Raw genomic sequence first — 22,326 nt, 5'->3', positions numbered from 1 at the left:
CTTCTGGAAAGTTCCCAACATTTTCCCACTGATGTCCATGTGGAGCCCGCATGGGGGTGTGTGGCTGGGGGGCTAGGGCGCTAGTAAGGCTGGCCCTCCCTCCCCGCAGTTGTGTGGCATAAAACATTCCCCATGTCCTCTTGGCGTTTTCTTTAGTGATTGAGAATCTGTTGTCCTTTCTCGTGACTTTTCTCATTTAGGCTAGCAAAATGCTTGCCTTAGGTAGCTAAGATTAGATATGCCCATTTACTGGTTTTCGCCCTTCACAGCTAAATCTGTGAGAGCAGGAACTGTGCCAAACCTCTGTCACACACTGTGAACAACATGCCTACAGAGTTTGTATCCTGTTCTCACATATTTTTGGATTTTTCTCGAGGACAAACCATGTGCTTTTGAATGGCTTCTCTGCTGTACCCCTTAGTTTACTGTTTCTGAACATTGTGTCCAAAACAGCTTTCTTTTTTCCTTCATCAGTTCAAGTATGTTAAGGAGTGTGTTCTATCAGAGACCTTTCTGCAGAATAGATAGTACCCTATGCCTTGATCTTGGTGGTGGTTCCACCAGGTAATGTGAATACAGATATGTCAAGGGATTGTACAGTGTCCACTTAAGATTTGTTGTACCTCAACTTAGGAAAATATCAAAATTTAAAGCATACCGTAAGTTAGGCCTTTCCCTACTTTATGACAGCTTTTTGGGGAGTTGGAGGGAAGGCTCACTTGTTAAGAATTCATCACTATTATTTCAGGGCTCATGGAAACTTCCAGCCAGTGGCAGAAACCATGGGGACAGTTAGTCTGTACATTCACTTGTAGAGATTTAAAAGAAGTAACGAAACCCCACGAAAAAGTTGGTCTCCCTTTATTCTGAATATGTCGATGATAACATACCCTCCCTTCCAGAGTGTACTGCTTCCCACTCTGACTATCCCTTGTCTGCTACTGCTGACAGCTTCAGAAGTTGTGGGAGTTCAAGTTTCAAGGATTTGCTTTTAATATTTGGTGGGAAAGGAGTTTGGGATCTGTAAAACTAGTCAAAGCTTGTTGGGCAGAATTTCTGAGGGTAAAGATCAGTCACAGCCATACTTAGAGAAAGCCCTCAAGCAGAAGAGTCTCCTTTCAATTAGTGAGCAGGATTTGATAAATATCATTTTAAGGAAATTTGTCATACTAACAGTTGTAATTATTTCTGGTGCAGTTTTGGAGGTAATGGGTGCTATACCTTTATTAATATTTTTCACTTTGTTCAAAGAAATAAATGTCCAGATTCTTTTTACTTTTTTAAGGTAAACTAAATTTATATAAAAATGTGCAAATCTTCTTAAAAAATATTAATTTATTTGACTGCATTGCTTCTTAGTTGTGGCACGTGGGATGTAGTCCCCTGAACAGGAATCAAACCTGGGCCCCTGGATTGGGAGTGTAGAGTGTTAGCCACACCAGACCACCAGGGAAATCCCTGTACAAATCTAACGTGCACAACTTATTGCTTTCCTATTGATACTGTAATCATTTACCACAGTTAGTGGCTTTAAAACATCATAGAGTTACCATCTTTAGTTTAGGAGGTCAGAAGTCCTAAAATCAAGGTGTGGGCAGGGCTGTTGGGAGCTCCAGAGGAGAATCCATTTCCTCGCCTTTGCTCCCTTCAAGAGACTGACTATATTCCTTGGCGCATGGCCCCATCCTCCAGCTGCTAAGTCAGCATTATAGCACCTCCCAGCCTGTGTCCATCTCTTGACTGTAACCTTTCTTCCTATAAGGGCCCAACCAGATAATTCAGGATAATCTCCCCATTTCAAGATTATTAACTTAATCATGTCTGCTAAGTTCCTTTTTCCACATAAGGCAACATGTTCCCAAGTTTCAGGGATTAGAATGTGGATGTCATTGCAGCACATTTATTCTGATTTTCATGGTATGTTTTTACAAGTAAACACAGCTGTGTAAACACTACCGCAGTTAATTTATAGAATATTACAGAATTCCAGACCCTCCTGAGGATTCAGAAAATAATCAAGAAATTTGTAGTATCACAGGCCACTGATTTAGAGTATTGATTATCATTATTTAGAACTGTATATTTTCATAAGACATCTGAGCTTGGGCTGATGAAATAGCTTTTAAAAAATAAATCTTGCATGGCTTTCCCATGGTATTTGTCTCTAACTCATAAATACATCTATAAATGCACACTAGCAAATTTGAAATTTTGAGATTTGTTTGGACTCTGGTGAGTGAGTGTATCGAAGCCCATAGGTGTCATATAGATTTGAACTGACTAGTATTGGAGTTGCTTGCTGTACATTCTCTAGCCAACTTGGGATCCATCGGTTAAATATTAATGTCTGTCTGTTTTAGGAGCGCCATCAACTTCAACTTCAACTCCTGGAGCATGAAACAGAAATGTCAGCGGAAATAACCGATTCTAACAAAGAAAGGTAAGATACACTGTCCTGTGTCTTATAATGGATTTAGGTGGTGGACACACTGTGCTTGTGTGGGCTCACTCGGTCCTTGCATTTTCATTCATTTGGTCATCACTCATTACAGACTGATAACATGTAAAACGCTGGACTGGGAGCTTCCAGCCACATATTGCAGCCAAGGGGTGGTTGTTAGAACAGTGGAACACGTCAGTGCCTGTCACTAATGCCAAAGTTCTGTCTATAAATGTTCCCCATAACCTTGAGCTCCACAGGATGCACCTTGTTGATGAGAAAACTCAACAGTGACTAATCCCATTGCCTTGGAAACGAATTTTACAATGTCTTTGTTTCCAAACATTTTTCAGTGAAACCTTGCCTTGTCCCTTGGCTGTGAGTGTATAAAGCCCTGCATGGGAAATGCAGGAGCAATGAACTGCCTATTCTGGAAACCAGAAGGCAGAGAGTCCACACGTGGCCCTCTAGTGAAGGGAAATGGGGTTGGCATGCGCTGAGCATTTGAGCAAGTTACTTAATCTGCCTGAGATCCTTTGCTTCTCTGTAAAATAAGAATTCTTTTTTAAAGTGAGAGGAATTAAAGTGATACTAATAATGCCCATCTCATTGGGTTATTATTGTGAGAGAACTGTTGGCTGTACTGCCTGCCACAATGTATGCTGAAAAATACCTGTTCTCCTTCCTCTTACATGACATCAGAGTTTGCAGAGTTCTAGGAATCCTCCCTAGTCTTTAAGGTTGTGCTGAGGAGGGACCCAGCAGAGATGGGAAGTGGTAAGCAGACCACCAGACCCTTTTCCGTGTTCTAGTTTAGTGGCCCCAAAGAAAGAGTCCATCTGCTGGTTCCTTGGGTTTATTTGAAACAAGTAGAGTCTGAGGATAATCTGTGCTGGGTTTTTTTTTTTTAACATGAAATATTTTCTGAGGTGGTCTGTTCTGTTTTGATGGAGGAAGGGTGTTTCAGCATATTTCCCATTTTCTCAAAATAAATGATGTGTGGAACAACTGTAATTCCTGCCTTCCCAGGACTCTGCCACTTGGTTTCAGATATGTTGTTGTGTTGCTAGACTCTTCTCTGTTTTCCTAATTGTGGCAATTACTGGATGTTCCAATGTTGTATTAACCCCCAAAGAAACAGTCTCTCATATCTATAAGTGGTTAAAATTCTCTCTCAGCTCTTGGGAGGTAAAGTAACTGTCCTTACACAGGGTGAGATTTGCAAGTGGGGACTTGAAAAAGGGTCCTGTGTTCCTTCTCCAGTGGGGTGGTTGGTTGGTGGTTAATAAACTAGGATACATACAAAGTAGGAAGAGTGCATCTTGTTCTGGGCGGTGTTTCTCTCAAGTGGTGACTTCGTGTGCTGATGCTGTGTCGGTCAGGGGTTCACTGGCTCTGTCTTCTATCTGTGTTAGGTATCAGCAGCTGGAGGAGGCGTCAGCCAGCCTCCGGGAGCGGATCCGACACCTAGATGACATGGTGCATTGCCAGCAGAAGAAAGTCAAGCAGATGGTTGAGGAGGTAAGTCACTGTGAAGGATCATGGGCGTGAGATTGCTTCCTGTGGTAGGGACTCTGCAGCCCCAGAGCCAGATATGACTCTCAGCTCCGTCTTCTGTGGTTCGCAGTTAACTAGCTCAGGCCACTGCTGTCTTGGCCCAAAGGAGAAGCTCCTCATCTGTCCCCTTTGGACAAGTGATGATCCCTCTAAAAGAGGGCTCTCTCCAGATCAAAAGGTTACAGTTAAGAAAGCTGGGAGGCACATTTCATAAATTCACCCCGCTATGCAGGTGGGTGCCTTCAGCTCAGGGACCAAAGGGTCCTTTTTCTCTTTAACTGTATAGTGTGAAATCAAGGTACATACTTACTGATGGTTGGACATAGTTTACTATCCTGTTTTTCTAAATGAAAAAACAGGTAAGATGAACATTTATAATTCTCTAGGAGGAAAAAAAAATTTCTTTTAAGTTGTGTTATAGTAACCTGTCTCTTATGGTATTTTCTCCATAGGAGAAAATCCATGTTGTGTACAACGTATTATCTTTTTCTTACTCAATTAAAAAAATCAGAAACAAGAACAATTAGTACTAACAAGGTTATAAGGATTCCCTAGGGACTCATTCTCTAACTTGCAAAGAAAAAGTTTCGTTTTAATTAAACATTTGGTCTGCAGCAGAAAAACTGAAAAAAGCATTATATGTGCTTATATTAAGCACAACTCTGAAAAGTTATTTGTTAATGGATTATTAAAATGAAAAGTATCTACTTCTAATAATTTACACATATGATAGACAAATAGAAGATTAAACATATATCTTTTTTAAAATTAATCTCTAAAATGTTGGAGCTACGAGTGGGGCTAAAGTCAGGAAATTGTGAGGGTGGGGAGGGACACCTTTTTAAATTGTGTGTAGGATAAACACACATTAGATAAAATCTTCACCCAAATGAGAAACCCACTTATACAGTGTGATTGGCCTGGGTGGAGTAGAATAGGAGAAGGGGGAGCAGGGGCTCAAATGAGGAGATCCTGATGCAGTTTCACGGTCCCTTGGCCTGGCTGGGCAGGAGCACTGCCAGCAGCAGTGATGGGCAGATCTTGCCCCGTATCGGCACTGGGTAGATGTCAGGGGTGTTTCCGAAGGAAAAGCATCACTTTGTCACAGTTAGCATCTCAGGAACTATGGCAGTCTTAACTGTGGCTTTTCTGCCTCTGACTTCACACTCACGGTGTCTGCGGCCGGCTGCCCCTCATTTCCCCAAGGGGCTCCTTGGCTGTGGTATACTCCATTTCTCCCGCCTCACCACAGGGTACTGTCTGCGTTGTTTCCCTGTCTAACATTAGAGAATGGTGAACAAAACCTCACGTGCATTGGCTTCTGATTCAGTTTTTGTCTATAAGGGTTTAATGATTGGTCTTTTAAAAAAATAATTTTATTTATTTATTTTTTGGCTGCACTGGGTCTTCGTTGCTCTGGGCTTCTGTGGGGCTTCTGTAGTTGCGGCGAGCAGGGGCTACTCTCTAGTTGCAGTGCGTGGGCTCCTCATTGTGGTGGCTTCTCTTATTGTGGAGCATGGGTTCTGGGGTGTGTGGGCTTCAGTAATTGTGGCATGAGGGCTTAGCAGTGCAGTTCCTGGGCTGTCGAGCACAGGCTCAATAGTTGTGGCACACAGACTTAGTTGCCCTGAGATCTTCCCCAACCAGGGATTGAACCTGTGTCTTCTGCATTGGCAGGTGTATTCTTTACCACTGACCGCTGGAAGCCCTGATTGGTCTTTTTAAAAAGACATTTTCAAGTTTAGAATTCTAAGTTACTTCTGGAATCTAATAAACATACTGATTTGAAAGCAGTAGGGGAATAATTAGGGCTTCCCAGGTTGTGCTGGAGAAGGCAATGGCACCCCACTCCAGTACTCTTGCCTGGAAAATCCCATGGACAGAGGAGCCTAGCAGGGTGCAGTTCATAGGGTTGCAAAGAGACACAACTGAAATGACTTAGCACAGCACGGGGGAGTATTTATATATGCAAATGAGGAAGCATCTAAAGATCACTGTCCATATCTTGCTTTAGTGTCTCTGATGTAATATCTCCCAAACATAGCTGTTCTAAGTGCCGATGATGTGGTCTGAAAGACCCAGCCATTGAAGTGAAATCGCAGGCTGAAATTTAGGATGGCATCATCAGAGGCCAGCTGGGGCCAGCTGGGTTTCAGTTAGGTGGAAGAGAAAGGGAGCTTTAATTCTAAATTTAAGCTAAAAATTACTTCTATCAGGTAATAAGAATTAAGGTATTTGTCCCGTACACCGTGTTAACTCATACAACAGGAGGATGGTTTAAAATCTCAATCACTGTAGCCAATTCTAACTTTTTTTAAAAGTTAGAAACATGGAAAAGGGACAAGTGAGCACACTGAGAAGTCCAGGATGAGGTTGGAAAGTATTAGAACTCTAGTAATCCAGGGAATGGTTGAAGGACTTGGACAGGTGATGGCCACGGGGAGACGTGAGCAGGGAGTTCACATCTTAGGAAAACTGTCATGGAGAAGAGGTAATATATTTTTCTTTGCATTGCAATGCAAAGCCAGATTGGAGCCACTGGGTGGCACTTGAAAAGATGCACATTTCAACTTTCAACATAAAGGAAACATTTGTAGCACTGGCTGCCCTGAAAGGTATTTAGCCCTTAATCAGGTACGCCTTTATAAGGAGAGAAGACGAGATTGAAGCTCTTTGTATAAAGGATTCTCTATAGTTTACTAGGCTGTGCTGTTGGTAGGATCTCAGCCTTTTCACTGCTTTGCATAATGCATGAAATCAGCAAATATATACTAAATTTGGACCAAATTTTTAAAAATCTAGATGGCTGAATTAGTCATTTGGACCAAATTTTGAAAAATCTAGATGGCTGAATTAGTCGTGTGGTGTCCTCACTCTGGCTTGAGAAGAGAAGTGCTTTCTGTCTGTGAACTCCAGCCACCCAGACATGGAGGCAAATTTGACTGGAAGATAGAGGCAACCTTTATGTGTCACCAGTGTTAGGGACAGTTTTCCCTCTCTTCCATAAAGTCTGAAAGCCTGTCCCTGTGATGGGTTCATACTCAACAGGGGTAGGAATCCAGTCCCTGTCCATTATTGCTGTCATCTGAGTCATAATGTCTGTGAAGAAATTTAGTTTATTAAAATGATAGGCTTCCTTCTTCTCAAAACATTTAGGTATTATTACTGAGGTTCTTTGAATCCTGACATGTTAAGCAGTATATTTACTTCCACTCCTACTGCTGCTGCTGCTAAGTCACTTCAGTCATGACCGACTCTGTGCGACCCCATAGACGGCAGCCCACCAGGCTCCCCCGTCCCTGGGATTCTCTAGGCAAGAACGCTGGAGTGGGTTGCCATTTCCTTCTCCAGTGCATAAAAGTGAAAAGTGAAAGTGAAGTCACTCAGTCGTGTCTGGAGTGTAATTTCTTAATAATATACTAAATAAAAATTAACCAATCTTGGTATTGCCATCCTTAGCCCAATAATAATTTTTCTTTGAATCCTGACATGTTAAGCAGTATATTTACTTCCACTCCTACTGCTGTTGCTGCTAAGTCACTTCAGTCATGACCGACTCTGTGCGACCCCATAGACGGCAGCCCACCAGGCTCCCCCGTCCCTGGGATTCTCCAGGCAAGAATGCTGGAGTGGGTTGCCATTTCCTTCTCCAGTGCATAAAAGTGAAAAGTGAAAGTGAAGTCGCTCAGTCGTGTCTGGAGTGTAATTTCTTAATAATATACTAAATAAAAATTAACCAATCTTGGTATTGCCATCCTTAGCCCAATAATAATTTTTCATTGTATGGGACAGTACACTTCCACAGGGATCTGTGCTGTAAAAGTTCCAGTCACCCTTTTGAAATGAAGGATTAATATATATCTTATCGGGTCAAGTTCATTGAGAAAAGATACAGAGTATCTTCTGTGAAGTGTGAGAGCAGATACCCCCACTTAGCTAGATCTTTGTACTCGGTTAAGTCTCCTTTTGTGCTGTTTATCAGGGGTTGGTCATCTCCTTCCCACCACTAGTTCTTCTGACTAGTTCTGGATCTGACAAATAGATACACACACACACACACACACACGCCCAAATATGCCCCTTTTAGACTTTTAAGAGTTTTCCAGAAAATACAGAGGCACTGAAAAAAATAACAGTCATGAAGAAACTCACTCATCCATCCATTTACCAGATCCCTGCCTGTACTTTGTCTTTGCTGGGGCCGGGCACCAGTTGGGGGTGGGCAGGGCAGATAGTGGCTCTGCCCTCATGGATCTTACTATCTGGCGTTAGCTGAGTTCCAGTCATCCTTGCTCTTGGGCTTCAGTCTTCTGTTGCCAAGCTGTCTTGGGTGTGGGTCTTTTGTCTCAAATCAGGTAGAGTTCTTTAGCTTGCTGCTAAAGGACACAGGAGATCAGGGATGAGCACACGGCTGCAAGAAACCTACAGCCCGAGCAGTGAACACCTGACATATCTTTAAATATCTTCAGTCAACAGGGCGTTGACACCTCTTTCCCTGCTCTCATCAAGGCCCAGTCCCCTGCCAATCAAAGCAGCTTTCTGCCCAGGGGAAAATTATCTGGAGGAAAGCAATTTAAAAAATTCAAATTCTCTCTGTTCCGAGAATCTTCCCTTTTAAATGGATCTGCCATTTGTTAGCACACAATTTATTTTAAAATTCTTGTGTGGTGTGGTGTGCTGAAATGTACAATGCAAAACACGTTTTCACCAAGTACCCTCTGTTTAGAGGATTCAGAGTGCTCTCCCTCATTGAAAATTAGCCACCTGGGGGAAAGGGAAAAGAGCCGCAACGATGAGCCCACAACCCTAACCCGCTCAATTGCCCTGTTTCCAGATCATGTCCCACGAGCTCTTCTCCAGATTTAGTCTCCGGCTCTTTGGAAGATAACAAAATGGTAGCCTGCTCCGGGTTGAAAGCAGTTGCTTTCATTGTTCGTGGTTAGAAGAACACTTGTACTCTCTCTGCTGGGAAGAGGTGGTATGTGTGTGTGATGAGCTGATGAACAAAACACGAAAGACATGCTATTGAAAGGAAAATGTGATGACGTAGGGCTCTTATTTGTGGAAACACCCACATTCTGTAACCTCAGCTTCCATGGCCTGACACTACAGAGTCAAGAGAACTCCAAGACCCACCGAGTATTTCTAGCAACATGGGTTCCTAGACAACAAAGAAGTAACTGTGGTGAAAGACAGTACTAAAATATAATTTTAAAGTGCCAGGTGGAGGCTGGTCCTAAGATCTTGGAGATTGAAGCCTTATTTATGGAAAAGCTATCAAGGACACCTGCCAAGGAGATGGGAAGCAGGCTTGAAGAACTCCAGTGCTCCAGGAGGAAGTGCTCCCCACCTGATCACACCCCAGGAAATACAGAAGCAGCCAAGTGTCACTGTCGCTTGATTATATTTGTATGTGGGAAGTGGCCCTGAGGATGTCATAGTGCTGAATCAAGATACAACATTAGTCAACTTAGCATTCTCCTTGTTTAAGTACATTTGGTTTGCTTCCATCCATGAATACACAGCTCAACTCACTTCATGAAAAGAAGTCTATCTGATGAAAAGAGAAATGTATTTGGCTGAAATGTCCTTAACATCTTATGGGAAAACCTGAACAAACTTTTTGACCCACCCAATATATTGACGTGAAATATACTTCATGCATGCTGTATTTTTATAGAGGCCTTGAGACAGCCACAGGCCCTGGTATCTCAACTAAACAGTGTTGCTGAGAATTGTAGTAGCAGCAGTGGTAATAATAGTCAGTGGGTGGTATTAGCCTAGTGATGGAGTGAATTCATCAAGGGGGTGGGTGTCATTTAGACGTTGGGTAGTTTTTTCCACTCCATCCACTTCTCTGTGGCCAAGTGGGCAGGTAAATGCCTTCTGGTCAGTAGTTGGCTTTGGTCTTCCGTTTAGATGTTTCTGTGCAGCAGAAAGGGAGCACATGGATAACTTTGCACTTAAGTAGTGAACTGGTGATGTGGTTTTACTCCCCGCCAGTGTTCTGTTTGAATGCAGATCCCCAGATACTCTGCTGGGTTTCCCAGCTTCCACCAGGGAGCTTGGAGTCGGATCTGAGAATTGCTCATCTAGATATCACTCTAGCATAGGGACCTACATTGTTTCTAGAGATTCCATTACTGCCCTCGTGTTTTTCAAATCTGTGGTGGAAAAGTTATTAGCATTTGTTCTAGTGGAGTAGACTCACAACTCAGCTTCAAAAAGTGAAATAATATCAAACCAGGGAGTGTAATGACTTCTAGAGAAAGTGGGGCACCCATGTGGGCCTCCGTCCTAGGACTGTCTGCTCTTGCCCTGCCCTGGGAGTTCCTTCTGTCTTTTGGGCCATGGGCAGTGTCCTGGGGCCAGATGAGCCTTCTGTTGTGGGGCAGAGAGTGAGTGAGGGGCTGAGACTGTCTGTGAGACCCTGAGAGTGCCTCCGAAATTTTGCCTTAACTAGATGACCCACGCACCTCCGCCTTGGCCTGATGCTGGTTCCTGGGCTGGTTGGGGACCTCCTTAGATCTGGGTCCCCTGCCTTTCAGGACCTCCCTCCATCTGCTCCTCCTTGCCTTTGCCCATGTCCCTCAGTTTACCGCTCCTGCCAGGACAGCGATATGGTGTGAACTTGACTTACTACATCAAACATGAGTTAGGTGCTCAAACCCTGCCCACCCCCCACTCACACTACCACTCCATTCCCAACCCTTAATTGGATCCTAAGCCTTGGACTCTTTTTTAAGGCTATACTTTTGTCCTAGGGCCGCTCACACTCCTACCCAAAGGAGATACTACACACAAGCTGAGGCCGGATTTACAGTAATTGAATGAGGCCGAATTTACAGTAATTGAAAATGTTACAGTTTTCAATTCTGGTGTTTAACACTGTATTAGCCACTTCTTGATTTAAAAATCTTAGATGCTTGATCTAAAATGTGAAGGCTTTAGAAGGCGTCAGAAAGCTCACACAGAGGTAAACCTTTTTTCTATGCATTATTGAAATATTGCAGGTTCATTGTATTGCTGGTACTGGTTAATGTATTCACGATTCGAACTGTCCTTTCAAGGGAGAAGGTCTTTTCTTTGTAAATGTCATTGAACCCACCTTCTGTTTGTTGAAATCATTTCTGATTGGCTCAGATATATTTCTCAGAGGCTTGGAAGCTCACATCCTGTCTGTGGCGGTCTCTGTGACAGTGCTTCTCATCCGAGTAACTCTCAGAGAGTGGGTATTCATCGTGTTGCATGGCTGTACATCTAGACCTCCCATGCCACGCTATTTCTCTGTGGGCGGTATTACTGGCACCATATTTTAGTACAGGAAACTGAAGCTTAGTTTTAAAAAAATAAGTTGCCAGCAGCCTCTCCACGAGTGATGATGGTGCTAGGTCTACACCCAGATTTTTGACTCCAAAGCTAGCCTTGTTCTTTGCTTATTTTTTTAGCAGTTGGAAAAAATTATAATTTTTTTTTTGTGTGGCCTCACTGCACAGCATGTGGGATCTTAGTTCCCTAAGCAGGGATTGAACCTGTGCCACCTGCCTTGCAAATGCAGAGCCTTAACCACTGGAGCACCAGGGAAGTCCCTGGAAAAAATTTTAAATATGGAGAATAATAAAAATAAAACCCATGTACTGTCTTCTGGAATTGAAAGATATTAACATTTTGGCATATTTTGTATTTTTTCTAAATAAAGAACTTTAAAGACATTCTCATTTTACTCCTCCCATTTCGATTCTTTGTCCTTCTTACCCTCCACCCTATCCTGCCCTAGCGCTTCCTTCAGAGGCAACTGGCCTCTATCCAGACCATGTTTCTCTGCTTTTACTACACGCACATATGTTTATTGTCAATATATAGCTTAGTTTCTGTGTTTGAAAAGGTATGCTGGGAGTTTCCTGGTGCCCTAGTGGTTAGGATTTGGTGCTTTCATCACAGGAGCCTGGGTCTAACCCCTGGTTGGGAAACCATCCCACATGCTGTGTTGTGTGGACAAAATACAAATAAATAATAAAACTGTGTAAAATTTTATATATAGTGTATAAATAAATTTTATTGTATTTATTTTGAAACTTACTCTTTTCCCCAATTTTGTTTTTGGTGTTGTTCCATATACTAGATCTTAATTATTCATTTTGATGGCTCTCTAATATTCCACTGTCTGAATATCTTATAATGTATCCTCTTGATAGACATTTAGCTTGTTTCCAATTTTTTATTCTTTTACAAACAATACTGTACATGTGTCTATGCTTATCGAGGGAATAAAATTAGAGGAGGAATTGCCAGGGACTGGGGTTGGCACAGTCTCACCTCTGTCACTCTCCAAAGTGTGCATAGACTTCTACCTGTCATGTGGAAGGACAGATTTCCCCACATCCTCACCACCTCTTAGACTATAATTTTAGCCAGTTGTGAAATATTTCTTTGGCTTAGTTTTAATTTGCATCAGCCTGTTAACTACTCATTACAACTAGAGAAATTGACCCTAAACTTCTCAGCAGTCAAGCTCCCATTGTTATAAATTGGTTGTTCACATCCTTTGTTCATTTTTCTGTTTGGTGGTTTTTCTTTTTTCCTGCTGATTTGTAGGAATTCTGTATACTGCCAATATTAGTTGTTTATCAAAATAGTTGCGTGCTATTATCTTTTCCCAGTTCATGGTTTTTGGTTGTTTATGGGGTTTTGTACAATATATACATTTAAAAAAATTGTTATAAAATTATCAGTCTTTTTGTGCTGTGTTGTGTGTCTGTTTGTCATAAGTTTTAGAGTTTTGTTTTTCATTTTTAGGTCTGTAATCACCACCACCCCCCCTCCCCCGCCACATTCTTGCCCATCGTTCTTCCTTCCTCTCTTTTTCTCCATAACACTTTATCATCTTGTGATATATCCTACACTTACCTGTTTTGCTTGCTTATGTGTTGTCTCTTTCTCCCCACTGGAATGTAAGCTCTCTGAGGGCAGTGGTTTTTGTCTGTTTCATTCATGTCTGTATCCCCAGTACTTGAAATAGTCACTGGCATATAGCAAGTGCTCAATAAATTTTATTGAACAAATAAAGAGTAATCTGTATGGAATTTATTTTTTGTGTATATAGTATGAATAGAAATTCCACCTTTTATTCCCTCATGGAAGGCTTATTTCTCTAACACCATTCATTGAATAGTCCATCCTTCCACCACTGACTTTTTTCATTCAGCCTTTATCAAGCTGAAGTAATTTCCTTTGCACCACTGTCTTTATATATTCCCATTCCCCTGCCTCTGTGCTAAAGTTTGCAGGAAGGTCAGCCCTTCACATACAGCAGTGGGAGTGGGGGTGACGAAGAGCTAGGCCCTGTTTATGGAGAGCGCGTTTCTGATGGGTCAGTCAGTAAACATTTAAGAAGCACCTTTTATGAACCAAATGCAAAGACAGACCTGAGTCCTCAAAGCCCTCAGAGGATTTTCTGGTTGACATTAAAGCTGTTATAACTCAAGGCAGAATGTAAGTGTTGAGCAGGCAATGAGCTGTTTGCTGAGGACATAGAAACTGGAGAACACAGTGGTTAAGTTTGTAGGCGTCAAGTAAATTAAATCTGTCTTTGCATCCTGCCTCTGCTTCTCACTGGGCTTTATATCTTGAGCAATTTACTTATCTTCTCCAACATTTAATTTCCTTATCAAAAAATGTGAGTGATGGTAATAATGCCTGCTTCAGACGTTGTTGATGGAAAGAATGTACCCTAAGGGTGTAGGTCAGTGCCTGCAAATACTCACTAATTCTAGTGTGCATGGAGAAACTTTAGGGAGGAGATGATATTTGCCTGGGTCTTGCAGCATGGGTTAGATTTTTGTAGCAGGGATTGAGTGGGTGGAAAAGGACGTGCCAGACTAGACATAGAATCAATTAAAGCACAAACATGAAGGCCAGAAAGTATAGGGTGAGTTCAGCGAGCAATATTTCAGTTTGAGTGCACTGTAATGATGACAGGGAGGAATGATGAAGAGACTGGAAATGTAGGTTGAGCCTAACTGCGGTGGATTAGCAGCAACAACCCGAGAAAACATCCTTTATTTCTCAGCTCCTGATTCCTCGATGGCTCCCCATTGCCAATGCCTCTGGCAGGGGTTTCTTGAAGACTCAGAGAGGAGAGGGGCAAGAAGGGCAGCTCAGAGGCTCCCTGGAGAGTCCTGGTCAGTGCAGGTGAGGGTCCATGTTCCAGGGCATCTGAACTTTAGGAACATGTGTTTGTGTAATGTGCACCTGCGTGTGTGTGTGTGTGTGTGTGTGTGTGTTTAATTGAAGCCTCCTTTATTTTTTGTTTTGTTTTGTCTTAGAATTGACACAATTGGTAAATCTTTTTTTTTAAATTTTATTGGAATATAGTTGATTGACAATGATGTGTTAGTTTCAGGTGTACAGAAAAGTGAATCAGTTATACATCTACATAATCCCCTCTTTTTAAGGTTCTTTTCCCATGTAGGTCATTACAGAGTACTGAGTAGAGTTCTCTGTGCTACACAGTAGGTCCTTATTAGTTATCTATTTAGTATATAGTAGTGCACATCTATCAATAGGAACTTTTTTTTAAACCACTTTCTTTTTTTAGCATCAGCTCTGTGTCAGATGTGGAGCTGGGTGCTTCTGTATACCGGCTTACCTCACAGATACTGAAGGTTGGGCCCCAGACCACTGTAATAAGCAAATATTACAGTAAAGTGAACCACATGAACTTTTTGGTTTCCCAGTGCATATAAAAGTTATGTTTATACTGGAGTCTATTAAGTGTACAATAGCATTATGTATAAAAAACTGTATGCTGCTAAGTCGCTTCAGTCGTGTCCGACTCTGTGCGACCCCATAGACGGCAGCCCACCAGGCTTCCCCGTCCCTGGGATTCTCCAGGCAAGAACACTGGAGTGGGTTGCCATTTCCTTCTCCAATGCATGAAAGTGAAAAGTGAAAGTGAAGTCGCTCAGTCGTGTCCGACTCTGTGCGACCCCACGGACTGCAGCCCACCAGGCTCTTCCGTCCATGGGATTTTCCAGGCAAGAGTACTGAAGTGGGGTGCCATTGCCAAAAACTGTATAGACCTTAATTAAAAATACTTTATTGCTAAAAACTGGTCACTAACCATCATCTCGGAGAAGGCAATGGCAACCCACTCCAGTGTTCTTGCCTGGAGAATCCCAGGGATGGGGAAGCCTGGTGAGCTGCCGTCTATGGGGTCTCACAGAGTTGGACACGACTGAAGCGACTTAGCAGCAGCAGCAGCAACCATCATCTGGGGCTTCCCTGGTGGCTCAGTGGTAAAGAACCTGTCTGCCAGTGCAGAAGATGTGGGTTCCATCCCTGAGTTGGGAAGATCCCCCGGAGAAGGAAATAGCAACCCACTCCAGTATTCTTGCCTGGAGAATCTCGATGGACAGAGGAGCCTATCAGGCTACAGTCCACGGAGTCTCAAAGAGGCAGACATGACTAAGCGACTAAACAACAACAACAGAAGCATCCTGTGAACCTTCAGTGAGTTGTAATCTTTTTGCTGCTGTGGAGGATTTAAAATATTGTGAGAATTATCAGAATGTGACACAGAGATACAAGGTGAGCAAATACTGTTGGCAAAATGGTGCCGACAGACTTGCTCAATACAGGGTTGCCACAAACCTTCAATTTGTGAGCAATACGGTATGTGTAAAGCACCATAAAGAGAAGTGCAGTAAAACGAGTTCTGCCTGTACATCCTCTGATTGTTTAGCTGGAAACATTTCTCTCCCTGGATATTCCTGTTCAGTGTATGGTCTTTTGTCCCAGATACTGTGTCCATCCAGGGAAGCTTAGAGGACCCTCCTTCCTGCTTTCCCACCTCACCTTCCTCTAAAGTCATGGAAGAGAAAAGACCAGGCTTAAGACGTGGGGCCCCAGCAAACCGTTTGTAAAAGAAGGTATTGCCTGCCAGTGTTCTTCCCTGCCTGGCCTAATTTGCAGGCAGCACTGCCGAGATAGGCTGTCATCACAGGGAGGACAGAGGCCACCCTCTGGACCTCAGGCTGGTGTGAACAGAAGAACCCAGGCCTTGTCATCAAAGAGACATGGGTTTAGGTCTCACCCCTGCCAGCATCAAGCTCTTGGGTGACCAACTGTCCTGGTTTGCCTGCAAATGAGAAGGTTCCTGACACATGAGACTAAAACCTAGGAAGTTCCAGGCCAGCTGGGACGGGCTGGTTCCCTCTTAGTCCTGTGGTCTGAACCTTTCCCTCACCCCATCCGCAGATGGCCGATGCATCCCGTCTCTGGGTGGGAGGGGAACCAAACATCACTTGCTTGCTCCCCTGTTGTGCGAACTCGTGCACTTCCTGTTCCACGTGCTGCTTCCCTGCCAGTGGAGACAGGTCTCCCTGGCTCACGGCTGCGCTCCTGGAACCTAGCACTGGGTCACCGCTGACGTCGAGGAGTGCATGAACAGCGAAACTCTAGGAACCCCAGTTCCTTCGTCTATGGGGGTAATGACTCTGAGGGTTGTTTCTGAGAATAACGAGCTAAGCCAGCAAAAGCCCTGATGCCCAGTATGCTCTTTTTCTTCCTTGCCAGAGAATGCCCGCAGATTGGGATTCCAGTTTATCCATCCTTCACTGATGTTTGTATAGTCCAGTTATGAGTGGGTACCCAGGAGATTCAGGGGGCTGGTTCTTCTTCAGTAGAAGTGGGGTGATCTTTAATATAAGATAGAAATCAAACCAAATTAGATTACTTTACCGCAGAAGCCAGTTTCAACTGATCCTTTAGAATAGTATAGTTCTATGATTATATATTACTTCAAACTTAATAGAAAAAAATTGATTAAAATGTGTGCCCTGTTCATATCTGGCCTGGCTGAATGCCACAAGACACATTAATTGAAAATGAATTTCTCCAAACCCAATCAAACATCATGAAGATGAAAAATGTACCTTTTTCCCTCCGTTCCTTCATTGATTTTTCATTTTCCCCACTCAGAGCTTCATTTAGCAATTTTTCAGTTTCGTTTTGTTGTGGCCTTAACTCATCCCTGCTCTCCCCCCAAAATGAGATAATGTACCCTTTTCCGTGTCCTTTTTAAACTGTCCTTTGATGCTGCATTAGTGCAGGGCAGATCCACGTCTTGTCATAGGTCCCTGCGTTGTATCATTTTTTAAGAAAAGAAGGTAACCTTATTTTTAAATTCTTTCTGTGGTGGTTTTTACCAAAGGGAATGCACTTAAAAAATAGATAACTCTGAAATTAAACTGTTATAGCACTTATAAAATAGAATTAAGAGAAACTGTAGCAAAAAAAAAAAAAAAACACCTTTTCAGAGGAAGAGTATTAGATATCAGTTGTTCTCAGTTTTCATGGTGAGGTGTTTGGGCATCAGGCACGATTCCTATTTTGTTGAGAGAACTGGAGAAAACTATTTGCCAGATCACAGCATGTTGAGCTGAAAACTAGGCTGGGTTAGGACAAGAGGGAGCAAGGGGAGGTGATAAAAACCCCAGGTGAGTTCTAGAAGATTCTTGCCTGTCCTGTGCCAGCTGTAACCCAGTCAGTCCACTGGGTCTCTGGGTAACTGGAGGTTCATTGTGGGTAACAATAATAGGGATCTTCAGTCTATTTTTCTGTCAAATTTTCAAATAATTGAACAGCATGCATTTCCCATGAAAAGTCAAAAAAGACTCATATTCAAGTATCGTATTGCTTCTCTTTGACCTAGAATTCAGAACTCTGGTTCTCTCATTTTGATTAGAGACTTTGATTGGCAGGTATCCATTTTTGGTATATTTTCAATGGGAAAATGACTTCTTTGTTTACCAAGGTGGTTTAAAGTAGAAAGTTTTTTTATTTATTTGTTTGTTTTATAACTTGCTTTATTTTTAACATCTTTCATGTCAAATTAGGGTTCTATAACATTCATCTTAATGGCTTTATGAGTCCATTAGAAAGAGTAACAGAAAGAGGTACTGGTGATAGAGGTTTGGAAACTTTTTATTAATGTGTTGAGTTTCATGATAAGCACACACACAAATACAAACCATCACACTGATTTTGAATAAAAGTGCTTGGTTTACTTTCCTTGGCTATTCTTAAAATTAGAATGAAAACAAAACAAATTTCAGAGGAAATAAACAATAATGTCATAAACTTAGTTTGGATTAAAAGAATCTAATTTCCTTACTCTTAGAAAATTTTAAACAATTTAATTCACTGTGACAGTCAGTTTTAATGTACCTTCTATATCATGCTCCGTTACAGTGTATCTCCTGTTTTATGAAAGGCATTTGCAGATGTATGTATATTATCATTTTCCAGCTGGTAAGAGAAAACACCCTAAAGCATAATCTCTTAAAGAAAAAGTATCAAGTGCTATCTAGTATTTAATACTTATTTGCTGCTGTATTTCTTATATTCATTCACTTCTCTCCACATCGCCAACCTCCGTACTGAGTTATGTTTCATGAGTCTTGCACAGTCGGGTACTATTCACATTCTTTTAATTATAGGCTATATCACATTCTGACATCTAACACGAAATGACCCGTGTCTTTTGTGTCTGTCACCAATGTGAAAAATTCCAGGAAGCTGACAAGCCTTGCAACCTCCGGGGGTTGTTGTGAATCCATAAGAGGACCTTACTGAGTTTTTGTATAATTTCATTTTAGTATGGTTGACATACAAGGTCCTTTTTGATAGAAATCGGGAGGGATCCTTTCACTATAGGAATCTGTTTCCAAAGCAGTTTATAAAAATGTGTGGATGGATAGCAGTGACTTCACTTCCTAAGAGGACTGCTCTTTCATGTAAGATAATCGATACACTAAGCCTCTGTACCGTGTGGGCTTGCTGTCTGTGCAAGGGGAAGATCTAAACACACCGTGGTGGTGGCAGTGATGGTTCCTGCCAGGGGTTTGCACAGAGACAGATGTAACGGCAGCCTGGAGGACTTGGCAAGAGCTAGCCTGGGAAGTGACTGTGGAGTACTCCTGCGGGCAGATTTCCTGGTGGAGAAGCGGATGGAGGGTGGGAGGCCCTGCCTGGTGAAGGCACCAGCTGGGGCAGAGGTCCCACTGTGTTCACAGCACTCAGAGGATGGAGTGGCTTCTTTGTAGGGTTCATTGTGGGCCAGAGCTGGCAAGAAAGGAAACTGGGGAGATAAAGTGGGACCACAGCAGAAGCATCTCATGTCCACACTAGGGAGCTGGAACATTAGACCGCTTGGGAGGGTTGTTCTGTTTTGTTACTGTTTTCTTTTATTGAAGTGTAGTTTATTTACAATGCTGGGTTAGAGTCAGGTATACGGCAAAGTGATTTGGTTATATATAACCAATTCTTTTCTATTATAGGTTATTACAAGACGTTGAGGATAGTTCCCTGTACTATACAGTAGGTCCTTGTTGGTTATCTGTTTTATATATAGTAGTGTGTGTGTGTAAATCCCAAACTCCTAATTTGTCCCTCCTGCTTAGAAGCTTGGGAGGGTTTTTGAGTAAGAGAGCATCTATAAGTAGAGCCTAGAAGTGGACTTGGTCCAGGTAACTCCAGTGTGTGGCTATAGTTGAAAGGGATTGCTTGGCTCCAACCATCTATCCAGGTAACTCAATTGTGGCTAAAGAAGAAAAGCAGTTACCGTTTTAAAAACTAGATGACCCCCTAAACCCGCCTTATATCAAACTGGCCTGTTCCTGCATGATCAGTTAGGCTACAAGACATATATTCAGTTTGAATTACAAAAATTAAAAAAAAAAACAACTTGCTAATGAAGACAAAATTAGACATCAGTTCAGTGAGTTAGCATCAAGTAAAAGGTTCTAGATTTTACCCAGATGGGTTTCTTCCCTTTGTTCTATAAGAGGGTTTACTGTTTGATTTTTTAGATTAATTAATTGATCTCTGGCTGTGTCAGGTCTTAGTCGAGGTACTCAGGATCTTCACTGTGGTGTGGGAGCTTCTCTCTAGTTGTGGCTTGTGGGATCTCTAGTTGGGGCGTCTGGGCTGAGAAGCTGTGACCCATGGGCCTAGATGCTTTGTGGCATGTGGGATCTTAGTTCCCCAACTAGGGATTGAACCCATCTTCCTTGTATTGGAAGGTGGATTCTTCACCTGTATCATCAGGGAAGTCCCCCTGCTGTTTGATACTTAAATTTAACTGTTGCAACAAGATGACATTCTTGGGTAAGTAAGATAGAAGCACTTATTTTCCAGACTTCACCTAATTTCTTGTTTCTTAATGTTTTGACTTGAGCCTGGTAACTTGGGTCATTTACCACCACCTGGTGACAGCTAGATTTAAATGCAGTTTTGTGAAGTGTACATAAACCTCTTAATGGTCAAATTTACAAACTGATATGAGTCAAGAAGTGAGAGCAAATGTGCCAAATGGATTTCACTTGCATACTGCCTGCGTGGTTCCCTGGATTTGGGGATGCCCCCAATTTTGGGGTGTGCTTTGGATCTTATATATTTAGCAAATCTGTCTTGGTTCCTCTGGTCCTCCCAGTCTCTTCCAAACAACTTTGTTTCTGAAGTCTACAGGGTGGATTGTTTAGAAGTAATGGATGGACAGATTCTTTGATTCATTCATTCAATGTCTGAGAATATGAAGCTGATCAAGGCCTTTACTCTCAAGAAGCTGACAGTCTAGGGAGGAAGAAACACCAGTAATAACATAGTGATAGCTGATTTTTGACAGTTTCTGTTACTATAGGAGTAAGATATAGGAGACAATATGTCAAGGCTCTTTGAAGTTGGCAGTCAGAAATAACAGCATTTTTCACACAAATGTGTGATTTAGATATTATGGAAAAGAACCAAAGGCTTGGGAGTCATATGTTGGCTAGAATAATAGCAAACCCAGATACATGTGGGCATGCGTGCTTAGTTGCTCAGTCATGTCCAACTCTTTGCAACTATTGGACTATAGCTCGGCAGGCTCCTCTATCCATGGGACTTTTCAGGCAAGAATACGGAGTGGGTTGCCATTTCCTTCTCTGGGGGATCTTCCTGACCCAGGGAGGGAACCTGTGTCTCCTGTGTCTCTTGCATTGTGGGCGAATTCTTGACCCGCTGAGCCATCAGGGAAGTCCCATCCAGACACATGAGAGTCTGCTTAGTTTAGAAACTGGATGACTTATTGGGAGAAGGCATGAGGTGTGCTTCAGGAACAGACATCTGTAGGGAAATAACTTGAAATTAGAAGTTGGCACCCCTTGTAGGGCATGAGGGGCCTGCCATGCACTGCCTGCCAGCCTAAGCGTCCTTTGTCCCTAGTCTGAACACGTCAGCTCTGACCACAGAATATACTGTACAGGATGCTTCTCTGAGAAATGCTCAAGGATGAAAGCAAATGAGTGTGCACGGCTTTCATTTTTAGTGCAAGAGCACAATCGCTTCTTGAAGCATCAGTTGCTGAAAAACTTGAGCCCTGTCATCAGAAGCTTCAGATCCCTTACATTCTTCCCACACCCATTTTTTCCTCCAGAGCAAGGTGCCTCCTCACACTAACATTAGCCCAGAAGTCTCTCCTCAGCTCTCTTTCCCTAGATGATATCTCTGTTTTGCATTGATTTCTTTTTCAAACTAAAATCTAGGGAAAAGGTGAGTAGAATAATCTTGGTCTCTTCCTATGAGCTGTTCCTGAGGGCATCCGTAACCCTCACTTCTCTTGATTCACTGACTACTTCAGAGCTGGTGCACCTGGTGTGTGTGTGACGTCACTTGTGTTATTTGATGACATATTACCCCTGACTTTGGAGTATTTTAGTTCACTTCAGTACACATTTTGCCTATCATTTAAAGACTTTAAAAGTCAGCTTTTAAGAATTTTAACAATATAAGAAGGAATGAAAAAGGGACACGATAAGGGTAATTTCTGCAAATTTTCCTACAAAAAGTGAAGGAAATGTAAATAAAACAAACTTTTGTTTTGCCCGTAATCCTACCCTAACTGCAGAATGATTTCATTTATCTAACTTCTCTTCCAGCTTCTACTTTCATCATTGTAAACTCTTGTTTTTCTATCCCTTGAGGCTTTTTGTAAACACTTTTCCATTTTGTAATAGATTTGTTTTTAGTGTTTGTGTAATATATTCCATCAAATTGATAGTCCATAATTTATTACCACTTCCTTTAGTGCTGGACATTAAGGTTATTTCCATTTTCTCTCTATTATAAATAATAGGAGTAAGAACATCTTTGTATATATAGCTCTGTTCCTACATCTGAATTATATCCTTAGGATAAATTCCCAGGAGTGGGATTAGTAGGTCAAAGGGTATGAACAGCTTTATGGCTCTTAATATTTATTGCTAAATTGCCCAAAGGGTCATTCTAAT

At 42.2% G+C, this 22,326-nt stretch overlaps 1 protein-coding gene across 4 annotated transcripts in view; it reads left to right on the top strand.

Moving 5' to 3' along the window:
• MYZAP (myocardial zonula adherens protein) overlaps positions 1–22,326 on the top strand; it is a 124,499-nt gene that overhangs the window by 62,101 nt on the left and 40,072 nt on the right. For 3 of the 4 annotated variants that reach the window (XM_070797497.1, XM_019968764.2, XM_019968762.2), the window contains 2 exons: positions 2,361–2,440; positions 3,856–3,961. In XM_070797497.1, the coding sequence (XP_070653598.1) occupies positions 2,361–2,440; positions 3,856–3,961 (186 nt within the window). Of the gene's footprint in view, positions 1–2,360; positions 2,441–3,855; positions 3,962–8,831; positions 14,769–22,326 lie in introns of those variants that run through there. The other variant, XM_019968765.2, reaches the window with a different exon arrangement.

This window comes from Bos indicus, chromosome 10 (assembly GCF_029378745.1).
Source record: "Bos indicus isolate NIAB-ARS_2022 breed Sahiwal x Tharparkar chromosome 10, NIAB-ARS_B.indTharparkar_mat_pri_1.0, whole genome shotgun sequence".
NCBI classification, from domain to species: domain Eukaryota; kingdom Metazoa; phylum Chordata; class Mammalia; order Artiodactyla; family Bovidae; genus Bos; species Bos indicus.
This window is presented reverse-complemented; position numbering and strand designations above follow the sequence as displayed.